The 18171-nt window shown below is 41.1% G+C and overlaps 1 protein-coding gene across 1 annotated transcript in view; it reads left to right on the top strand.

Annotated features, from left to right (window-relative positions):
• DKK2 (dickkopf WNT signaling pathway inhibitor 2) overlaps positions 1 to 17602 on the top strand; it is a 43656-nt gene extending 26054 nt beyond the window's left edge. Inside the window, exons 2-4 of the mRNA XM_082050770.1 lie at positions 13012 to 13162; positions 13798 to 13947; positions 14535 to 17602. Of these exons, the coding sequence (XP_081906896.1) occupies positions 13012 to 13162; positions 13798 to 13947; positions 14535 to 14785 (552 nt within the window). The 3' untranslated portion in view covers positions 14786 to 17602. The remainder of the gene's footprint in view (positions 1 to 13011; positions 13163 to 13797; positions 13948 to 14534) is intronic.
• The last annotated feature ends 569 nt before the right edge of the window (positions 17603 to 18171 follow it).

The raw sequence follows: 18171 nt of genomic DNA, 5'->3' as shown, positions 1-18171 counted from the left end.
GAAAATGTATGCTTTTCCTTTAGTGACAGAGCTTACCTCTCTACAGTATAAATCCTAATTGTTGACCTTTTAAGGTAGAGCACTTTCTTGCCTTCTGTGCCACTGATACCAGGGAAAACCAATAGCAACGAAAATGGTATTTCAGCGTTTCCAGGGAGGGGCAGGGGGCAAAATGCGCAGTTGCAGCAGCAAAGCACTACAGAGGTCTTGTACTCTCTCCTCTCTGCCCTTCCTATCCCTGTAGGAAGGCTGGCAACGGACTGGCTTGGGAAGGGATGGCAAAACCTGACGTTTAGCCCCTATCTGTTCTATTCTGGTGACCATTTTGCATGACTCCAAGGAAGCTAAAATCCTGAGGAATGAGGCAGGTAAACTTAGACGCTTGCGTATGCAAAGAGCTGCCCTGTGGTTTTTGCAGCTCTTTTGGCAGAGTAGGTGTTTGGTCAGCACTGTCGTAGCTGTTGGATCCATACAGGTGCAGTGGAATACTGGAGCCCAGTGCTCTGCAGAGCACAGAGCTACAGACACGCTGCAAAGGGCTCCCAGCTGGGGAAATGCGCTGGCTCACTTGTTTCAAGTGCTCAGTCCTGTCGCCCGGTGAGTTGAAGAGCTGGAAAATGGAAAAGAATTGGATGACTTGGGAAATACCCTCCTCCTGACTGATGAAAGCCATCTAATGTTTCCATATGACTTTTCTGTGATGAAGTACTGTTCTTTCATGTCAGTTGAGTCTGCTTTTCTGCCTTCTTGCGATGTAACTAGGAAAATAATCTAAGAGGTAAATCGTGCTTTGTGTACAGTAAACTATTACTAATATGCTTATATTCTCAGAAGCATAAACATATAAATAACATCAAGAATTAGAATAATTCTACCGCCGCTAGTTGAACTACCTGAGACTTAGTTATAAATATTTTTAGATGCCTAATTAAAGCTTCCTTCCTGAAGTAAAGGGAAAACAATAAATGACACCTCCTTTTCATCTTCCAGCAAACGCTCTACCAAAAAGGTAAGGAAGGAAATCTTCCTTTGCCATTATCATCACATAGCCACACTCAATGATTGGTTTCAGCATGGGGTTTAAGGAGAGTTTTGCACATATCCATGCTCTAAGAATTGTTTGGCTGTTGGTAAATAGGCTAAGTTCATCTGTAAAACATGCTTTAGGCAATCTATTTATTTATGTAAAATATGCTTCCACGAGTGTGAATAGAAAACAGGACTGCATTTGTTCATGCTTGTCTGGTAAATGTGGCCACCTTGGTTTGTGTTTGTAGCCCTGTATAGAGGAGATAATGCTTAAAGACACAGTCACTTACATTTAGAACATCTGAAAGGAAGGGCACAAGCTCAGAAAAAGGAAAGACATACAGTTAAATTGATGAGGATTGAAGAAAATTTCTTGGGTACTCTGGACTTCTTATTTGGCTTTGGAACAGCCAAGCCATTTAATCTCCACTAGCTTGTGTCCACCTGTTTAAAAGAAAAACCTACCAACCAAAACCCTTAAAATATTTTCTGCCCTTGTTCGGTCTTGCTTATGTAGCCTGTCTAGTGGTTAAAGAACTGATCATGCAGCATTCTAAGAAAGCATAGCACCTAGACACTGCCTCTGGGCATGGGTATAAAGCAAATGATATAATACCAAGAAGAGGAGTTCAGATATGGGTTGACTATGTGAGAAACGCTTGCTGACGAAGCGTGGAGCATCCTGGAGAATCCAACTCATGCAGAATAAAAGTTGTCAAGAAGGTGGTGCAATATTACCATGGTTCCTGTTTTTTTTGCTTTCCTGACAAGTATCAGATATACACTGAAGTTTTCATTACAATAAAGTTGCATGAACGAAAAAGTAGTATCAGGTTGCTGCATCTGGCCTATCTTTAGAAGTGGAAATACGGTAATGGGATAAATGAAAGGGCCACCCACTATAAAGTGTGGGTGACCCGTATAAGGAAAAATAAAATCTTTAATGGCTATTTATTCCAAAGGCTGTTACAAAGCCACTGCTCCCAGACTGATGTAGTGCCAAGCACAGAGGATTAAACTTTTTAATGACTTTTTGTTGATCAACATCCAAGACATCTAGGAACAAAGAAGAAGTTCTGTAACTCCACATAAAGAATATTATTTTCAGACAAGAAGAGAGTGCTTGAAAACATAAGTTCAGAAGATATGGTAAATCACAGCAGGGAAGAGGATAAATACAAGTCTCCGATGTAGAATAGCTTACTATGAAGGTGGAGAACGGATTTATAGTTAATTCAGTGTTAAATGCCGGAATCCTAGGTAATTGCATGCTGACAAAGACTAGAACAACACAATGTCCATTTTGGCTTGAATCAGAAATTGTAAAGGATTATTCCCGTTTCTTTGGCCTTTTATTTTTTTCTTGGTGTGTTTATCAAGAAATGACTGTCCACTATGGGTAGTCGACCTGAGTCTGGATTTTATTCCCCTCTCTTTTTTTTCTCTCATTTCTATGACATTAAGTGGGTTGTTGTGTTTATTGGTTTGTTTTGCTTTTCCTATGAATTAGATATTTTTGGAAATCCTGTTGTCTTTCCTGTGTTACGGTGACTAGCACTGAAGGAAGTCTTGCTTGAAAGTGGAAAGGGGCTCATAAGATTGAGAAGAGGGTGTAGTCGGAGTACGACGTCTGGAATGAGAGATGGTCCCTCCATGGCTATTGCAGACTGAAACTAAGAGCAGTCCCTACTAGCTCAGGGCTGCAGACACAAATGTAGTGTGAAGCCACCCTGTTCTTGCCTCCTGGACTGCATGTGTTCAGCCCATTCTTCTGAGAATTGGGGCCTGGGTTTGTTTGAATTAATAGTGGAGTCATTACACTATGTAAATATATTAGCGTTCATCTGGTTTTACTCACAAGTTATTCTTGCCTTGCTGTGTTGGTCCTGTTTTCTTGCTTGTGCAAAATTAACCAGGAGCATTTTAAAAGAAAAAGGAAAAAAAAAAAGGGTAAATAGTGTTGAAACCTTGATTGCTACGTTATTTACCACAGGCTGAAGTTGGGAAGGCAGCTCTAATGTAATCATATAATAAAAGTACAATGACTTTTTTAATGATGCTGTTAGGGGTCCTTTCTTTTATGCCATTTTTGACCTTCTTTGAGTAAAGTGTGATAATTTGCCTTAATAACCTACTGTTATAATTTTTCCTTTTATCAAGGAGTCAGCTGAATAGCAATATGAATCTAACCACTTTACAGAGGTTGCCCGTGCCCTCGGGGGGCTGTGACCAACCCTTTCCCAGAACAGCTGCTCTCTTGCAGGTGGTCCCACTGCATCAGCATCACTGGCTCCTTGTACAATCATCACTGCACCTACAATGAGTCAGGATGAGGTGCTGTTCTCTCATATTGTAATTCTTCCTGTTGTTTGTCCTTAAAACTTATGAACTTCTGTGTTCATGACTCTGAATTCTCTGTGGTGCATGAGACTGGGAGGCGCAAGCTGGTGCAGGTGCCCTGGCATTATTTGTTCTGATATTAAAGCTGGGCTGGCTGATTTTTGTTTGATTACAATATTCTGTAGGTGCTTTGGAGTTGAAAGGACTTGGTCCTTCTCAGTTTCCCTTGCAATGGATCAGTCACAGCCATCACGCTGCAGAGGGGCTCACGCAGAGCAGGAAAAGAAGGGAAGTGTTTTAAATATCAGATGACAGTGGTGGTTTCTGATGCCTGGAGAAAGAACTGGGGATTAAAAGAGCGGTATGAGCCAGGTGTTCTCACATAAATGACCATCAGGGAGACAGACAATAACGCTGACATTCGGTAACAATGTTAGATTGGAGCCGGCAGTCTGCTGAGGTGGAGGCTGTGGTTCATCCTTCTCAGACATACGACATCTGGCTGTCTCTCCGGCTGACACGAACTCATGTTTTCAGGGCTGTCCTTTTAAACATGAGGGCCAGAGTCTTAAATGCTTTGTATTCTGCAATGCAAAGCATATCCTGCAACGAATACCTTAGAGTAATTTCCAGGGTGAGGACTGCAAATGTTTATAACCTGGAAGCGTTCTCTCTCCAGGCGCTGTAGCAGACAAAAGGGAGGTTTTGCACTGACTTCAATAAGACAGGGTTTTTGCCCCTTTTTCTAGATTTTGTGAATGTTTAAAAGCAAAGGAAATTTACTTCCTTAGTGGCTACACTACAGAAGGTAAAGCTGTCATCTCATTTTTCTTGCTGTGAATACAAGCTTGCAGAGATGGTTCCCAATAGAAGCCCCACCTTGAAAGTGTGTCATGATTTGGGGGTGTTCAGCCCCAGGTGTTAGAACAGTAACTTACTGCCAGTTCCCAGTAGTGTTATTCTACTCCAAACCACAATATTTGAGTGTCTACCTGTGGTTTTATGCTTGGTGCTGTGTGAGCCATAGGATCTGCTGGCTGTTTCCATCTGGATAGTATTCTTAGATTAAAAAAAACCCCACAAAACCTTCTTACTTCTAGAGTTAACAGATTCAGAGGGCAAACTGATTTTGGTAACTCACTATTCATCCATTGCAGTAAACATGTTGGTCAAAAAGCCAGAAGAATCTTACTCGGAACAGAAGATAAATAGCCAATTTGAGACAAAACTAAAAAGCTAGACCATCAGAAAAGGGGTGGGGAAAAGGCAGAGATAAAAGGGCAAGAACAGTCTGCTGAAAAGGCTGGACATAGAACAAAGTGCATGTTAACAAACCTTTATTCTTTGAGCGGTCTTTGGTGATGCATTCAGAAATGACATAAAATCAAGACCTAGAGGCTTCCTGTCACATTGATTTATTACTACATTGTCGACTTCAAAGATTACCTAACATTGTTTTGGTGCTCTCTGTTGTAGTGCTGCTGCTGGTAGTTCACCAGACAATATGAATCATACACATTGACACAAAGTCCATAAAACTTTGGGGTCAAACTGACTGTTCACCAAACTTTTGAACCTTCTTTAAACATTCTCTGTAAGGCACCAGGTCTGTGGAGCAGGGGAGCCTCCTTCAAAATCAAGCAGTGTAGGAGATTCATGGTATGTCCAAATATTGAGAACAAAGCTCTGCTGTGTAATCCCATGGCAACGATACGAGGTGGGGAGGGAAAACCTGACACCCGTGTGTGCACAGTGTGCGTGGGGCAGGAAGCATAACGAGCTTCCTTGGAAATGGCAGAATTCAGGAGAGTGACACCAATACAGATCTCAGGTTGATAATTTGCCTGAAAGGTGTGATAGTACGGGGACACCAGTAGCTGTGCCGCCTTGGGAACTACAATGTAAATGTTGCGTCCTAGTGATACTTCTGTGCTGTTCTGTGGTATCAACAACATACGTCTGTGTGTATTTTGAGCATAGTGTGCTATCCTTTAAGTCATTTGGTTGGAAATATAACTCATTCTGGGTTTTAGCTAGATGAGGAATAGAAGGTGAATCAAGTTGGATGAACTCGTAAGGATGGATTACTTTAAGCACCTTAAACTTTTGAGTTTATACTTTCATAACATGTAAAATGCACTAAGTTAATGCAAATTTAGTTCAGATAACAGTGCCTACCTAGGAATTTAATTGATCCACATGCAGTCTTTCAGATTACTTTCTCTGTATGTCCTCCTGAAGCCAAGGCCAGCTTTAAAGAGACACTGCCTCCTTCCAGTAGGACACAAAATGTAGGTAGTTCTGTGAGAAAAGGTGTTGAATTGTAAGCTATTGAAGAAGATGTTCTGCAATAGACCTAAAATGCTCATTCAAATCCAGCAGTAAGCCTACAGAACGGGAAGCTGTTTTCCGTGACATTTTTGTTGGGATGAGGAAAGCCTGAGCCAGGACCCACATGAGTCCTGCAGCCTTGTCGGTTCAGAGGGGTGAAACAAACCTCGTTGAAGTTTGTTCTTTGGTTGTTAAGATCTGAGTTTTCTTTGGCTCTAGCAAATCAAGAGAGCTGGGCTATTGCACGTTTTAGAAATGTTCTTCCCCTGGTGGTCTAGCAGTGGATTGAGTATTACTTTGAAACACGAGCATTTATTGTCTCAATAATGCAGGCTTCTGGGGCTAATAGCCGCACAGTTTGAATGCACGATCTTTGGAGATTGCAGGATACTTATCCACAATGTGGCACTCTGTGAATCAGAGCTCATGAACAGCAGTGGTTTAGATTGAAGAGTTAAAAATAAGTTATTGCTAGAAGAAAGTGCCTGTGCTTAATCTAGAGGTGGAAGATGCCGCTTTTCTCTGTGTCTGGCAGAGAAATGGGTCAGAAATGTATTATTTTAACAAGCAGGAGGCTTAGTGAGAAAAATTGAATCGTTAAACTTGTCATGGCAACTGAACAGAATAAATCTGTTTCATTGCAACTACTGTGAATGTTCCTTTCAGGAATGGTCTGTGCCACAGCAGTCACTGAGAGTTGAGAGTTTCTGGTGAGATCAGTCTGAGACAGGATCCCTGTCTGGAGCTGTCTGAGAGCACAGCATGATTTCCTCCGTGGGATAAATTAACCATGGCTTTCTGCTTGTGCACAGTGAGACCCCTCGCTATCATCTATGCTTGTGTCGAGCTAAGAATAGAAAAAAGCAACATCAGCAGTGCTGTGGGAAAACTGCATTGCTCCAGATGGCTGCTGATAAACTCTTTTCTCATTTGTGATTAAAAACAAAGTAGTGGTAAATGACAGTCATTTCCCATCCACATCTTAATGTATGTGTTTGCTAGGAGAAAGCCAAGCTGAAGTTTGCCAGTTAGACATGGATTTGTCTGAATACACTTGAGAAGCTATCAGAAAGTAAAAAACACGAAGAGTTGGGAGCTTGTTTGTTCGATTGTTAAAAAGCTTTGCCTTTCCCCCTCCCCCTTCCATTTTGCCATATCACATTGATGTGGTTCTGAATGAAGAGCTCTTATTTCCATTGTTACGAAGGTTTGTGTCCTGTGAGATGATGTTAGTTCTTCTTGACTTTCACAGAGAGAATCTTCATTCTGTCTCCAAAGAGGCGAGTGGAACAAATCCCACATGTGATGTATCCATCTAGCTCTACAGGCACATGTTGCATGCAATTGTCCCACCAATGTTGATCTTCTAAAAGCCAAAACAAATTTGAGATCCCAGCTCAGAATCAGGCCCAAACAAGGAGCCAAACAATGACTTGCGTTCTTTGTAATTAGTCTTGACAGCAGGCTATTTGCTTAAAGCATATGTTTGCATTTCCTAATTTATTGGCATACTTTTACTTTGGATTAACTAATTCTTCAGAGAGAGAGAAAAGCAAAAGCAGACCTGGCACCCCTGTGGCTATTTCATATGTTTGCTCTATGGGGACCCAGTCCTTGCTCAGAACGATAGTTTTGTGCTGTCCAAAGCCGGATGATAGGAAGGAGAGGCTCTCACCATGACTGAGCCAGTTGGTTGCTTCATCGTGCCTGATGGCTGTGGAATATTAAGCAATATGCTCAGTCCCAAGACTAAAGGGCAAACAAGCTCTATTGTTCATCTCTGATGTGGAGGGTGGAAACTCCTGTCCCCTTGCCTATAGTTCAGGCCAGTTTTGATCTAGTTAGCACACAGGCCATAGAGATGTCAGCTTCCACCTCCTCAGTTTAAAATCTATGAAAGTATAATTAATTAAAATAGAGAAAATAACCTTTTTCTGTATGTAGTGAGTAATTAACTGAGTTGTAGTGCCAATTCATTGATGGTAAGCTGTCTCACAGGCATGGTGTGAACGTGAAAGATTACAAAGGTGTGATTTCAAAGGGAAGCCCTTGGACAGCAGAAACAGATGTTTCTGCTGGATGTGATAGCATAACCTAGTGGCACAGGTATTTGCATAGGATATTAATAACTAAGGATTCTGTATGTACAGGACTGTGAGTAGTAGCCTAAATTTGATTTCTAACACACCGGTACCTAGGAAACAAGACCATTTCTGGGGCAACGTACGTGTCCATTTTCTTGAGAGACTTATCTCACCTTTGCAATAGCTACTGCCTCTTTGCCAGGCGAGAGCGAGCGATGAAAGGCTGACCCGGTAGCTCCACCATGCTCTTACTTCCTGGCTGTACAGCTGACTGCGGCTTTTGTCCTGTTCTCCAGCTCAGTCTCCATTGTATGGGACAGAAGCTGGCCAAGTGTCCAGTACAGGAACCGCAGTGATATTATCATTTATGTGGTATATGAGACTTCTGTTCTCTTCTTGAGTGCTGCTCAGAATCCACAGTGCAAAGGTAATGAATAACCTCCATGCTGTTTCTTCTGCTGGGAGTGGTAGTAGCCATGATCTCCTGCCAGGATTGACTCTGCACTTGGACTTTATGATGCGTTTTCTTTTTTAAAAAAAAAAAACAGTTAGCTGCTTCTGGGGGAGTCACTACTGATATCCCACCAAACCATCTATTTAGACACAGCTCCTCTCAGCGTTGAAGGTGAGTCTGAAGCCAGCAGTTTCTAGGGCGGCTTGTGCTGGGTAAGTGATGACACAGCCTTGGCGAAAATGCCAGCGGCTCTTCCTGCCTTTCTCTGACATAGCTAGTGCGGCATGGAGTAGCTTCAGCATAAAACCAAGTGACACATGATAATATGAGTAAATGAGAGCCTAGCGACTAAGGCACTTGCTGGGAATATTGTCTTCAAGTATTTGCTGAAGGCTGTGGTGAAACTCAAGCCCTTATCTCCCAAAGCTCAATAAAGTGTGTCTGCCATCAGTCTACTTGCTCAGCCTTCAGCACATTATAGCATCTGTCTCACCCTCCCACTGGAGTGCTTCTCCATTATGTTTTATTGTGCCGGACAGAGAGACTCTGACTCCGTAGCACAACAGTCCTATCACTTAGTGTGGCTCCAGCTTGCGGTGAAACTCTGTGGGTCAGGTTGACTGTATAAAATATGCGGGATAATAAATGACTCCAGCAGAAATATTAAGAAAACCTAGTTACACCAAGAAAAGGTGCTAAGTTAGATCTCCTCTGCCAAAAATGGAAAACAAAGGTAGAAATAAAATTCATTCCTCTACACTCCTCAAATCAAGGGAGTGGCGTTAGCCACTTAAAACTGTTGAGAGTCTGTCCCTTCCTCAGCCTCACTGTGAAGTTAATACAAAAGGAAGAGCTTCCATAGTATTCCTGGAAGGGCTTGTTCAACTATAAACCCCCCCCAGCTTTTCTTCTCTATCATCCGTATCATTTTCCTTGAGTATTTTTATCGTGCACTCTCAGCATTTTCACTGTAAGTTCGGGAAGGGCAGGAACGGAGGTTCATATTCTCTCAAAAAGAAAAGTTTAAGATTTAGATGATGCTGTGACTTGGCTGCCCAAGGTTGTCTTGGTGGAGCGATGCAGGGAACATCCTGGCACAGCATGAGCAGCACTCATCTGAACATCTAGCCTGAGTCCTCCAATATTGCCAAAAACCCAGTGCATATTTGCTGTACATTTTTGGACATGCATTCAGCAAGGGTACAAAAGTAATTGGAATGACTGAGAAGAAAAACATCCCAGCAAGCAACGCTCTTAATCAGACAATGAATTCTGAAAATGCAACTCATTATCACAGGCAAATCTAGTTTCTGTCATGCTATGGGTGACTTGATTGCCCGTAATCTGGGATAAAAAAATTAAATAAGATTGTTTAAATGCAGCTTCAGGGAGTGCTACGTATTTTATCTTGGTTTCATCTGGTTTCCCATAATATCAAAGCTGTGTTTAGTGGATAAAGATTTACGACCAGAAAATGATATGTATAGCTGAAGAATGTGAAGGGATGATGTGCCTTGTAGAATTAGTTATCATTGCTGGGGAAGTGGGGCTGGTTTACAGCTTGCTTTTCCCCTCTCCATCTGGGACTGATTTGTGTCTTTGCATTGTATATAGGAAATGTTCTTTGCAATTCTCCAAATGTAAGGACTGTGTTTCAGGCACTGCAGTGGAAGAGACTTTGAAAACCTTTACTCAAGCATAGGCAATTGTTAACATGTACATTTTTACAAGTCTGTTTTCTTTATCCTGTATTTTGAAAATATACACATATTTATACATAGATTAGTGCCAACAATGGGACAAACATGAGAACATTTTCCCTCCTGTTAGCCAGGGCTACGTACACATGATGTTATTTTTGTGTTTTAACACTAAATGCTGTGCAGTAATAGAAATTACTGGGAGCAGGAGTTCTTGCAATGAATGTCTAGTGACTTAGAGGCAGACACAAAGCAATGTAGGCACTTTTGTTTCAAGCTCTCTGTGATTGATAGCTAGGATATCAAATGGATGGTGGTTTTGGAAGAAAGATCAAGGCAATTGGCAGCATCAGGCATTTGCAAGAGGGTTTTTCATATAGCTGGCTGGCAGCTGGTCTTTTGGGGTTTTGGTTGGATTTGCCAGTTGTTGTTTGAGATCCATGTAACACAATGTGATGTGATACAGTAATTTGCCTTAGGTAGGTGAATGTTTTGGTGTATTTTTTCCTTTCAAAAGTGTCATCTTTATTTGGATGGGTGTCTAGAGTGGGAATAAAGGCTGAGTTATGTCACTTTCCTTGCCAATTTTTCATGTCAAATTGTCTTTGGTTGCTTTTACTGTTCTTAAAGACAGAGCTGAGAGCTGGCAATTAGATGCATATCTTAAAATATCTTTTACATATCACTCAGCCTAAAAGCCAAAAGTAAAACATACGCTAGAAATAGTATGTGAGAGCATTCATTAGCACCATTCAGGATCAAGGAACTCTTTTTTTTAAGAACTATTTGAGGAACCAAAAGAAAACTGCAAGTAGGCTTCTTGCTGACAAGTTGCAGGTGTATACCACATGCCCATATTGGAAAAAAGATGCGGTTGTGAAGGTCTTGATGACAGACAAGGGTCTAAAATGCCTTCATCTCCAGGTTTTAGCTAGTTCATCTGTTTTTTATTTGCATTTCCCCCAGCTAGCAGTGTTAGGATTTTCCAAGATCAGTATAACCATGCACAGGTCTATATAAAATCACTTTTCTGTATTGTAAGATCCTTAGTTTAGTGAGGTGTCATTTAAGTTAGGGAAGCCTTACTTTTATGGTGACTATATCATGAATCGTAAGTCAGCGTTAATGATTTCTTGCTGGAACAATGAGGGAAAGGAGTGATGTGATTGAGGGGAGAAGGCTTTAGTTCCACTTTGCTAGAATAGGTAGAAACTATTTAAGAATAGCAAACAGGGCAGCTCTTGCATTTGTTCTTATTGCTGCTCCTGCTTAAAAGACCTGGCAGCCTTTGATGTTCATCCTCTTGAGGTTGAACTCAAGAGGAAATGTTTATTCTTAAAGGAGAAAGACTTACACATACGTCAGGTTACTCCAAACAGCTGCGCTCTGGAATCATTCTTCAAAGACACATATTCAGAGGGCAGAAGTAATGGGACAGCAGCACTTGGGAATATCCAGCCAGCACTTTTGGCACTGTAAAGTAATTTTTGACAAAGAAAACAAGTAATAAAATCACATGGGAAATGGAATGGTCCTTCTTCCCACTAATGGCACTAGAGAAACTTGCATCATTTTATTATCAGACCTCTTGTTTCTTCTGCAATTCTCAACAGAGTGGCACAGAGAAACAAGTTCTCCATCTAAAGCACAATTTTCAGAGCAAATTCTCAATAGCCTCCAAGTTTGGTGGGGTTGGTTTGTTTGTTTGTTTGCTTGTTTGTTTGTTTGTTTCCCGAGAACAGTATAATCAAGCTTTGATTTAAAATATTACTAGTAAAGCAAGCAGCCTACATTGAAAATTAGTCAGTTGAGCTTTTTGTTTGTGGTGAATAATTAGTTGCAAGAGTAATTTTGAAAACCGTAAAAGCAATACTTTGATTTATTGCAAATTTTGGAGAAAATTAGTTGAGGAAGTGTAAACATAATTTTCCAGAAAATGCCCTGAATTTATTCTCATCTTTTTATCTAAAGAAATACCTCAAGTGTAATTTTGTGGAATGAAAAAAAAATCTATGATTAATTTAATAGGCAGTAAAATTAGATGCAAACAGGGAGCATAGTTGTAGCTGTGTGGGAGTCAGCAGAACGGATCCTGGAATGTGCCAGTTTGTGGTTTTGTCTCCTTAAAGCATGGAGTCTTGTCTTTTTGTAGGAATAAGTTCTTCTTTCTCCCTCGTTATGGGAGAACACAGTGCTTTCACTCCCTTCCTTTAAAAACCGCTTTTCCTGGAAGAGAACGCTGGTTTTGATGAATATAAGAGAATTTGTGTATGTGTGCCTCTGCTTATAGGGAATTACATGCACAAGACAGTTTGTGCTTTATAATATATTCTGTACTGCATAATGTAGGGTGGTGTTTAGCAAGTAGCAGGTTTAAAGTGTATAATAAAGCCCGTAAGCGAAGGTTATCAAAGTGAAATACTGACCAGGATATTAGTTCACTTGCAAGGAGTCTGACTGGTGTGGGGAGTGGTGCAATTGCAAAGGAACTTGTACCAGTGTGGGTACATATTCACCCTAGGAACACTGAACTTATTATCCATCAGTGTGTTTGACAGCTATCAAAGGAAAATGCCTCCTTGGAGTTCAAACTAAAATGTTACCTATTGCGGGGTGTGTTTCACAATTTTTACTGTCTCTGATTATTTTTATTGGCTCTGATGATTTTTCACTGTGAAGTTTTAAGCTCTTGTCTGTGACTCAGAAACCTTAACCCACAAAAATAGGCGTTCTTTTGTACCAATATATGTTTGAGGCAAGAAAAGATCAAACTGCCAGGGAGCTGGTTGTACCTCCCTGATTCTTTAAGCAGACACATCTTCACCAGCAGTGTGAGCTTTAAGATTGCTATATGGCTGCAGTGAAGCATCCCTGCCTGCATCTCCTGGCCCTGGTGAACCGCATCTCAACTCTCTGTTTCTCTGTTTGAAGATTTTGGTGGTAGAGGTGGTAGTTGTTTATTTGGTTGGTTGGTTGGTTGGTTGGGTTTTTTTTGTGGTATGTTTTTTAATAGGCTGCATACACACCTTGTACGAAGCAGTGCCTCACTGTAAAGCTTTCTTTTACCCACCAGGCCTATCCTTGTACCAATGATAAAGAATGTGAAGTTGGGCGATACTGTCACAGTCCTCATCAAGCAACGTCTGCGTGCATGCTGTGCAGGAGAAAGAAGAAGCGTTGCCACAGGGATGGCATGTGCTGCCCCGGGAACCGCTGCAACAATGGTACGTCACACATTTCTTTGTTTCCCTTCATAAAAATCAGCATTTTGATAGCCTCTGTTTCTCTGAGTGTTCCCAGCAACAGTATTTTTTCTGGGTGACTGCATTGTTTTTGTAAGCCAAGAAAACATCATTTTCTACTTCATTCCACTCCACTTCATTTTCTTTAGTAATATTTCTATTCTTAAGGCTTGTGTACTACCAGACATTTTCTGATTTTTGGGGTGGGGAGAACCAAAAATGCTACTGCCTGAACTCACAGCACTACATTCAGTGTGGTTTGACTCACTGGAAGACTGCACAGAACCCATATTTTTAAGAAGCAAGAGAAACTTCATGAATCATTAATCTATTCTGCCTGAGGGTGATATAACCCATCATGCTTGCATTCCCCTACTCCCCTCTGGAGAATGCAGAGAGAGAAATGTCGATAATGTCAGATGATAAAGCCAGAGGGACAACAAGGCAGTCTGACCATGGGTGAATCAGAGCTGCGGTGCAGTTCAGTGCCAGGGATCAGGGATGGAGGTGTGAATTGGGGCCAAGCCTCAGCACTTCCATGGTCCTGATCCTGATCTGTGTATGTCTCTCGGTTGCTCTTCCTCTTGTTCAAATCCTTGACTGTCTTTGCCTTGCAGGTATTTGCATACCAGTAACTGAAAGCATCCTTACACCTCACATCCCTGCTCTGGAAGGACCACGCAACAAGAAGAACAGTCATTATGCCAGCAAGGATTTGGGATGGCAAAACCTGGGGAGGCCACGCTCCAAGCTGTCACACCTAAAAGGTAAGATCATGTTTGCATTACATTGCTTTGTTCCTTCATGTTATAAATGGTTTCTAGTTGGACTTGATGATCTTAGTGGTCTTTTCCAACCTAAATGATTCTATGAATCATGTTATTGCTGTTAAGATACAGCAATGCAAACCAGAAATAGGTGGTAGTTTCACAGGGAGTGGATGTCTGTCATGAGAATTCACAGCATGACTCAGAAAGTGATGTAACATCAACCAACAGTTCCTGTGATTGAAATAGCATCCACTTTTTTCTCTGTATCAGAAGTGGACTGACAATCCATTTTTCAGTTGTGCAAGATTGCACACATCCTCCTCTTGTAACAGTCATTTAATTAAGCATTGTATTTCTACTTACAATCCTGTAGCTGAATTTCTTACTAAGTCTTACGGCAGGTGTCACTAATTACCCCCTTGAACTTGCCTCATTCATAACCTCCCTTGTGTTTACATCCTTCAAATAGCCACAGATGCAAAAACCATCTCTACTTTTTCTGAGCTTCATTTGCATCAATCTGCACTGAATCTGTGCTTTCACGTTTTTTCCATGAGGTGAAATAGTTTGGTTGCTCTTTTTAGGACATGAAGGCGACCCCTGCCTACGGTCATCAGACTGTATTGAGGGACACTGCTGTGCTCGCCATTTCTGGACCAAAATTTGCAAGCCTGTGTTGCATCAGGGGGAGGTGTGCACCAAACAGCGCAAGAAAGGCTCCCATGGACTGGAGATTTTCCAACGATGTGACTGTGCCAAGGGACTGTCTTGCAAAGTATGGAAAGACGCAACCTCCTCTTCTAAATCAAGACTCCACGTGTGCCAGAAAATCTGAACGAGGATTGGGAAAATTGTATTAAGTGACTGTGGCTTTGTGTATTTAATGCATTATGGCACGGTGGGAAATGCGGACTGTAAATGAAAGCAGAATGGCTAAGGTAACAGTTAGGGTAGGAGTAGAAGTCACACCAAATGCATTTCTTTTTGAGATGGTGGCAAAAACAAGTGCAGCTGGAGTTCTCCTACTGTGCAGCTCTTCTGTAAATAACTTCTACACTTTGCGGCAAATGCTAGTATGCAAACAAGTCCAGTGGAAATTAATGTCACTTACCTTGCTGCATTGCCCTGTGATGTTTCAGGGGTTCAGTGTTAGGGCTGCAGGGGTTTTCCAGCATGGTAATGACTGCTAAATAAATTGTATACATTGTACTCCTATAGCAAGCAGTGCATGCCAGGAAGACCCATCTGTTAACAGGTTTGGCCACATTGCAGGTGTGAGAAATGGAAATGAAGTTACTGTGAATGTCCACATGCCCTTGTCATTCCGGGCTGACACTTCAGCAAAGAAAGCACTCCTGCAGGACAAGAGTGCCATGTTTTGCAGGCCCTCATAAGATTGGTGGAAACTTCCCATCTCACAATTTCAAGAAAGCGTCAGTTTCTGTAAGAGGAGGCATTTAAACAGGATTTTGTTTCCTATACATAGGTAAATTGAAATGCTTTATGTAGTTCAATGTCATAGTATGGCTCTTAATCGCTTGTATTTGCCTCAGTTTACTGCTAGTATACATTGGGTTGAACAGATGAAGCAAATATGTGTATGCTGAATCCAGAATTATGTACAGGCAGTTGCTCATTAGTCCTAAATATACTTCCTTTGCCTAAGCAGACTTGCATTATAGATGTTTCCAAAAGAAACAGCAGAGTGACTAACACAGAGAACTATGAAGTTGGGTCATTATTGCTGTTAGATGATGTAGACAGTTGTTGAGGTGTTTAGAGCATAGTGCTACAAACTCAAATGTTGACATTTTATTAGTAGCAACTGGCCACTGATGGCACTCTGCACAAGTATAACGGATTTGTTTCTTAGAGGCAGCAAAGAAAAAGCAGTTGGCTCTTCCGAGCGCCTCCTCTCCTGCAGAAAAGGAGGAAAGAAGATGGTACAGCCGCAAATGGGTTGTTAAACACCACGGGATGTCACAGCATAGCAGCCTCAGCTGGGATTCAGCCTGAACTCAATGTCCTCTCAGGCCAGCCTGTTCTGCCAGGAATGATGGAGGTACATGGACTGTGGAAACAGCTCAAAACTCTACATCGTTTGTGTAGTTGTTAAAAAATGGACAGGCTCTATCCCTTCACTCATCTCCCAGGTCTTTTCAAACTTGTTTCATTTTACTTATTTGCAAGTAAGTATTCCTTTGTATAGACATTGCCAAAGAGACTGCTATTTCTTTAAAGTCTGATTCTATAATTGATCTACTGCTACGTTGTAATTACCCATTTTCATGTTTTGTAATACACGTGACTTATCTGTTTAGTCAGTTCTGAACAATGCGGGTACACCAGTAAGTAGTTTAACTTTGAAGACCATGTCACCCATACCTAAGACACCTTTCTCCACTTATGTGTTTCCAGCAGTGGTTAAAAGTCACAGCTTAGCCACACCACCTGACTCAGACTTCCTTATTAGAACACAGACCTCAATTATGTTGCCTTTATCTTTTGTAAGAGTCTACATAAGAAGAGTATTTCATATGCCTCTTTCCCTGCTGGAATTAGTGTTTCTTGACCCAGAGAGATTGCTCACAGACAGGGTCTTCTGTTTATTAAAAAGTCAGAGTTTTATCTTGCAGTCCTGTCATACCAACTCTGCTTATTTCAGAGTTTTTCCAGTGTCACCAAAACAGGAATAAGGCTCAGAAATAGCATAATTTTAAGATATAATAATACAGGAACCAGTTTTTCCAAGTGTTACGTACACTGACACAGCACATAGTCAGCAGAGGAACACTATTGCTCTCATTGTGACTCTATATTAAAGAAAACGATACCCAGTCTGAGCAGGGGAGTTGCAGAAAGGGGCTCTCGGCTGTTTTTAACTCTTCTTAGCATTGGGCTAACCCCCCATTTTCCTCTTGCAAAACAGTTATTTGGGATAATTTATTTACAGGAAATGTTTAATGAGATGTATTTTCTTATAGAGATATTTCTTACACAAAGCTTTGTAGCAGAATATATTTGCAGCCTGTTGACTTCAATGTAGAAAAATGTATAATAAGATGAAATATATTAAATGTTCTTTCCAATTCCTCCCCCAATATTTTACCCATATTCTTTTCCTTACCTGCTGCTTAAGAAGAGCAGTTCTTTCTGGAAAGATATGCAAATCTATTGGAAAAAAAAATACATATATTTTAGCTGTACAAGAAAAAGCATCTGATTGTACACTTGCGTGTCAAAGCACGATGTAGGCTGAGTGAAAGTTCATCTTAAAATCCCCATGTGTTATTTCTGCAAAGCTGGTTTAAGTGGCAATTATCCATATGTTTCTCTTGAGACAGTTTACGCCTAAACGTTCAGGAACAAGTTTATATGGATGCACATACTGTTCAGTCAAGCAGGTTAAACAGGAATGGCGCCCAGACACATTCTCTGGATGGTGATACAAACCAGAGGGACTCACTGGGGGTGAAGCTGGTATTCACATTACATGACATTTTGCTATAGGTTACAGTGTACAAATGCAGAGCTGCAAGATCTATAACTAGCAATTCTGAAATGGCAGATCAAAGTATTCAGCTCTAATAACATTGAACAATCCCTATGACGCAACTGAAAATATTGCTACTAAAACCAGCCAAGTTCTGATCCCAGGAAAACCACTGCAGAGCTCAATAAATATTGCAAAATAATGGCTGTGGTTATTGAGCAAGGGTCTCAGTAACCTTGTGTCTTCTTTCTAGTAACCCTTTGCTCAACCAGATGTACATTTGGAGGATGGAACTGTCTCTAAGTTGTACTAGTGTTTGTACAAAATTAAAAGGTTTTGCTACTGTTATATGCAACATCTGGTGGGTAGGCCTTTGAAAATTCTGACTTTTACCAGCACCATAATAATTGTGAGCATCTTCAGATCCCAACAACTTCAACAGAGCTCAAGCCTGCCAAAGCCTTCGGCAATTTAATCTGGGAATGAAAACAATAGGCAGTTCGTTGCACACCACAAACACTGAGCAACACAGCTGAACTGAATTGCATGCAAAGAGTTTCGCAAGACTGAAGTTTGATGGTTTAGAAGCCATTCAGTTAATATTTTGGGAAAATATACATCACTGAGAATAAAAGAACAGCTAAATTTGGGGATAATTGCTCTCACTGTCTCACTCATCAAGGCAATGAAGAGTGACTTTGGCTCAGTAACATTTCAGAAATCTGTCA

This window comes from Streptopelia decaocto (genome assembly GCF_964273445.1).
Source record: "Streptopelia decaocto genome assembly, chromosome: 4".
NCBI lineage: Eukaryota > Metazoa > Chordata > Aves > Columbiformes > Columbidae > Streptopelia > Streptopelia decaocto.
Note: the sequence above shows the minus strand (reverse complement) of the source record. Positions and strands in the feature narration are given on the sequence as shown.